Source organism: Sprattus sprattus (assembly GCF_963457725.1).
Source record: "Sprattus sprattus genome assembly, chromosome: 9".
Taxonomy (NCBI): domain Eukaryota; kingdom Metazoa; phylum Chordata; class Actinopteri; order Clupeiformes; family Clupeidae; genus Sprattus; species Sprattus sprattus.
In genome coordinates this window covers 21,227,722-21,233,721 of record NC_137928.1, presented here as the reverse complement: position 1 = coordinate 21,233,721, position 6,000 = coordinate 21,227,722, and the positions used below count along the sequence as shown (strand labels likewise).

The window sequence follows — 6,000 nt, the reverse complement described above, 5'->3', positions numbered from 1 at the left end:
CTATGGGAATAATAAGTGTAAGTCTGTGTGTGTGTGTGTGTGTGTGTGTGTGTGTGCGCACATTAACCTAGCAGGTAGTCCATGCTGTGGGTTGTGTGTGTGTGCGTGTGCACGCACGCACTTACCTAACAGGTACTCCATGCCTTGGGCTGAGTGGATCACCTCAGTGCACACAGTCGAGCTGCTGATGCCATTCAGGGTGTTGTTGGCCATGGTGATGACCTACTCAGACCAAGAAACAGACAGGTAGACAGAGATGAGGGAGAGATAATAACATCAAACATGAGTGGTGGGAACATCAAAAAAATTAGAACAAAGAATGATTGTTTGTGTGTCTGTGTATGTGTGTGAATGAGTTTGTCTATGTTAGTATGTGTGTGTGCTCTTTAGCTCTTTAGTCTACCTGCAGAGCGCTCTCCAGACACCTCTGCCACTCGTAGGCGTAGCGCTCGCTCTCCTGCAAAGAGACAGAGAGAATCAGACGTCTGGCCTGATCTACACATGCATCCAGGCAGGCAGGCAGGCAGGCAGGCAGGCAGGCAGGGTGCAGATGAGACAAGAGAAAGAGAGAGAACAAGAAAGAAAGAAAAAAGTGGGAAAAAGTGGGGTCTCTTACCCCAGGAGAGACAAACAGAGAGAGAGAGAGACAAAGAGTGTTCTACAGAGGTAGAGCATTAAAAATAGAGTGTGTGAGAAGGTGAGACGGTGTGGATGTGTGTGTCACTGACCTCCACCTCTCCGGTCAGGTCCTTGTACTTGTCCCTGATGACGGGCAGGGCGGGCTTGTCGCTGAGCGTGCTGGAGCGGTCCCTGAAGGGGGCCTCGGGCGCCGGGGACGGAGCGCTGCAGTGACCCAGCTCCTTCTCACCCAGACTGTGGCTGCGCTTGTGGGACCCTGCCACGCGCACACACACACATACACACACACACACACACACACAGGGGTACAGACGCACACAAAAAAAATATATGGTATTAAAAAACCATCAACAAATACTAGAGATAAACACTTGGGTCTAAATATCAATGGCAGACAGGTTTGGAGAGTGAATCAACAGAGAGTGTCAACACACCTTAACCAGCTTGTGCTTACTAGTGGGGTCAAAATGAGCAGACATTTCTAAAGCATGTGTGTGTGCGAGAGATAGAGAAATTGAGATAACGCCAGAGAGACAGAGAGCGAAAGTGTGTATTTATCTGCGTGTTCCAGCTCAGCTGTCTCTTTACGTGTGAGTGTGTGTCAGAACTCAGAAATCGTATGCATGCACACACACACACACACACACACACAATAAATCAGGGCCCTTCTCCTTTCGTCTTTCTGAGGCCTGCTCTTCAAACACACCAGCACACACACCTACTGTCCGAGTCACACTTCCAAGGACAAGGGCAACTGCTATAAACACTTCCTTTGCAACAAATGATAATGATGTTACCTGCAGGCAGCAGAGGTAATGCTCTGATGAATAATTCATCAGCTCTCACCCAGTCCGGGGACAGAACTTCACCCCTCCCTCCCTCCCTCCCTCCCACAGTCACATGCATACAAACACACATACACAAATGTATTCAGAAACACAACACACACAGACCTCTAACACACACTCGCTCACTTAAACTGCATAGAACCCCCACAGCCACAGACAGCCACCTCCACTTTCCAAACAAACAAACAAACTAACACTCATTCTCTCTCTCTCTCTCTGTCTGTCTCTGTGCGCACGCACACACACACGCACACGCACACACGCACACACGCACACACGCACACACGCACACACACACACACACACACACACACACACACACACACACACACACACACACACACACACACACACACACACAGCAGGGGGAAACCAATGCCTTAGTTTGGCTTGTTCCAGACTCCCACAGCTAATCACAGCACCTGCCAAAAGAAACATCTCACACACACACACACCCCCATACATGTACCACTATGAGCCAGCCCCACCAGGGGCTAAACTGATGAGATTAACATTCTAAAAGTACAAGCCTCTCAATCACATAAATAACATTACAGAGAGAGAGAAGGAGCGAGGGAGGCAGGGTAGAGAGAGAGAGAGAGAGAGAGGAAGGGATGGACTAGGAGAGAAGAAAAAAGACAGTGACAGGGAAGAAGAGGGAGAGAGACAGGAGAGAGACAGAGAGAGCGAGAGTGGGAGAGAGAGAGAACAAAAAGAGCACGTTTCTATCATGTGGAGGAGGCTAATGACTCAAGAGCTGTGTGTGAAAATGGAGACAACATGCCACCAATTCTTAGAAACAGGAAGTGGCTAAGGAAGGTCTGCGAGCTAGTCTGTGAGCTAGCTCAGTTCACACTTGGCTGGTTGAGTAGTCACTGCGCTGCCACCTGTTGCTCTGCAGAAGAACAGCAGCTGAGTGCAGGCAAATGCTCAGAATACTGGTGAAGAAGAGGCAGAGTCAGTAAGACAGAGAGAGTGAGACAGAAAGAGAGAGAGAGAGCGACAGAGCGAGAGAGAGTGTGTGTGTGGGGGAGAGACAGACAGACAGAGAGAGAGAGAGAAAGAGAGTGTGAGTGAGAGAAAGAGAGAGAGAGAGAGAGAGAGAGAGTGTTAGAGAGTGTGAGAGAGTGAGACAGAGAGAGTGAAAGGAGAGAAAGAGAAGGAGTGTGAGAGAGTGTAAGAGAGAGAGAGACAGAAAAAGAAAGGTCCTGTGCCACACCTTCGTTGTCATCGTTCATGTGGCTATACCAGACCCTGTCAGGGACCCAGAGGTCCTTTAACTGCACACCTCTGCATGCTTACGAAGAGAAAGCTCTTTTCTTTTATACACTGTTTTGTGTATACTATGAAAAGCCAAAAATGACATAATTAAAAATAAATACATAAGTAAAAATGTGTGTCATAAATAAATAAAATGACTTAAAATGCACCAAAGAAAAGCATTAGAAAAAATATATCATGCAGTTATGAGAATGGAAATGGAAAATGAGTCCTTTTTATTTACTGTTACATTTATTTACGCTTACATTAATTCCCAAATACATTTCTTACTATCAATTGAGAGAGACGGTGCGCCGGCCAATGATAGCCCACCACATTTGCATACCGAGACAAGAATGAATACAGAAATAAATGCAGCCAGAAATAAATGCAGCCAGAAATGTAAATGTAGGAGAAAGAAATGTAAAAAGGCGCGAGAAGAAATAAATACGGTACGGAAAATAGTACGGTAAAAAATGTGTAAATAAATAGAAAAATAAAAGGAGGAAGAAATGTATTTGGGAATTAATGTGTCTTAAAATGACTCACATTTTTACATATGTATTTATTTTTAATTATGTCATTTTTGGCTTTCCATAGTATACATTCCACACTAAAGTTCTTATGCAATCACCTCCTATGTATATACAGTGGGGAAAATAATTATTTGAACCCCTGCCGATTTTGCAAGTTTGGCCTCTTGCAAAGAAATGTGTGATCTAGAATTGTAATGGTAGGTGTATTTCATCAGTAAGAAACAGAAAACTGCATTTTATAAGATTATGACTTTATTTGTATTTGATGCAAAAAGTAAGTATTTGAACCCCCAAGCAAACAGCAAGAATTCTGGCTCCCAATAGCTTCATTATATACTTCACACCTTCAACCTCACCACCATGGGCAAGACCAAAAAGTTGTCCAAGGACGTCAGAGATAAGATTGTAGACCTGCACAAGGCTGGAATGGGCTACAAAACCATTGGAAAGCAGCTTGGTGAGAAGGAGACAACTATTGGTGCGATTATTCATAAATGGAAGCAACACCAAACAACTGTCAATCGCTCTAGAAACTGTCAATCGCTCGACATCTGTGCTTGCCAACAAGGGTTATTCCACCAAGTACTAAGTCATTTTTTGCAAGGGGTTCAAATACTTATTTTCTGCATCAAATGCAAATAAAGTCATAAATGTTATAAAATGCAGTTTTCTGGATTATTTTTTTTTTATATTCTGTTTCTCACTGTTAAAATACACCTAACATTACAATTCTAGATCACACATTTCTTTGCAAGTGGCCAAACTTGCGAAATCGGCAGGGGTTCAAATACTTATTTTCCCCACTGTATTAGATATGAGATATGATTAGAGATACGAGTGTGACTACAAAGGTGTGCATCATTTATTTTTGAGAGCCCCTGTGCCTTGTTTTTCTTTTATTAAGCTAAGTGGTGTTGTCCCCAGTGTCAAAACTTAAAATTATTAGTCAACCAGCCTCGCCTCTCAGCTAGCGGTTAACTGTCCACTAACCCTTATAGTGCTATATAGTGGCTTATACAAGTCCCAGCTCAAGTCTATCCTATGCAACATACCTTAAACCTTACCCTGACCCCCTGAGACCAATCCTGTGTTCTCACGTATTTACCATATTGGTCACTGTCCGAGTGTCAACAGATATTTTTTCAAGCTAAAAACGGTTCTGCCTTTGATAGAGCAAGACCAGTATGAGCTAGAGAGATGAATAGATGAGTGTGAGAGTGTTGAAACAGCTTGAGGCAAAGGCAGGAGCCACTCACCTTGCACAGAGAGGTCAAAGGTGGCCAGCTCGTTCTTGATCATCTCCTCGCTGGACTTGACCTTGGCCTGGGAGCTGGCCTTCAGGAAATCCAGCTTGCCAAACTTGGGCTTGTCACCCTGGAAGGCCCCAAACTCATCCCACGCCTCTGAGCCGGCCATGACCTCCGACCCGGATGTGAACTCTGACCCTGCCTCGACAGCAACCTGAGGGGAATCGGACTTCTCGGACACGGTACTGGCGAAGTCGCCAAAGTCGTCGTCCTCATCCTCCTCGCCTCCGCCGGTGCCGAAGCGGGCGAAGGCCTCAAAGCGGTCGCCCCCGCCACTGGATCCGCTGTCCTCGCTTGGCAAGGCGGTCACCTTGGGGATGGTCGCCTGGGTGACGTTCTCCGAGCTGCCGAAGGAGGCAGTCTCCTGGCGCTGCGCGGTGGTCTGGGGCCTCCTGTCCAGACTGGAAGGGAGGTCCTCTCGCTCAGACCAGTCGTAACTGGTCCTGCTGCTGCTGGCTGTGCCGAACGGGTCGAATTTGAGCTCGTCAGAATCTGCGAACAAAAACACAGCGAAGGGCTTTCCTATCTTCTGGGTTTATGGATTGTTATTACCAGAAACTTGTAGTTTCTGAAATTTTGTTGTCTCATAAAACAAAATGGTCCCTTTGGTAGAAAAATTAAACCTAGTTCCGTAACCCGCAATATGCTACATACGTATGTAACTCAGTAGACTTTGTAGACATCTTTACATTTATCCCATTTATCCTTATTACATATTGTATTCATCACCCCTCATGTAAAGAGCTTTGTTTGTGTTCAAACCCCTCTGAATTTTTTTATTAAAGTACTCAAAAATTACTTAAAGGCGATGAAAGCTGAAACTACCATAAAACAATTTTCAGAAATGGGACTTTAGTGGATAATTGGGGCATCAAACTGTGAAATACTATTGCAGAATTATGTTCATCAAAGTCTTGGCACATCAAGGTATGAGTTAATCTGAGCAGAAAAGTGATATGGTACATGAGACCCAAGACCCCCTAACTTAAACAACTAAAGTGCTCATTTCAAAATGGTCGGTTCCACAGTTTAATAGGAATGCGGACACTCAATCAGATACTTGCCAACTCTCCGCTCAATGAATGAAAAGCCTGATTTGGGGTCAGAGATTCTGCTGCGCTTGTGCTTATTCTCACCAGGGAACAGTCATCAGTTTTGATTTAGGACCAGCGAGTCAGAGACGTAAAACTGGCCACGGCCCACAAACGCTAGGATTGCTTTGGTCTCTGAGCGGCTCCTTCACGCAGGGGATGCTTAAACCAGCAGAAAATAAACTGCCTGGACTTCCCTTGATCTTCTGTCTTCATTACAAACCTCGGAGCATTGTGCTGAATTTCACTGACCATTAGTTCCCTGACTGATACATCTCTGCAGTTTACTCTCCCAACACCGATTTTTTAAAATTTTATT

At 45.0% G+C, this 6,000-nt stretch overlaps 1 protein-coding gene across 3 annotated transcripts in view; it reads right to left on the bottom strand.

The window, feature by feature from the left end:
- The window catches only part of synrg (synergin, gamma), a gene marked incomplete at its 5' end in the record, with an annotated part of 55,078 nt that overhangs the window by 12,472 nt on the left and 36,606 nt on the right, over positions 1-6,000 (bottom strand). For all 3 annotated transcript variants that reach the window (XM_080844421.1, XM_080844422.1, XM_080844423.1), the window contains 4 exons: positions 126-222; positions 404-457; positions 729-895; positions 4,540-5,082. In XM_080844421.1, coding sequence (XP_080700547.1) covers positions 126-222; positions 404-457; positions 729-895; positions 4,540-5,082 — 861 coding nt within the window. The remainder of the gene's footprint in view (positions 1-125; positions 223-403; positions 458-728; positions 896-4,539; positions 5,083-6,000) is intronic.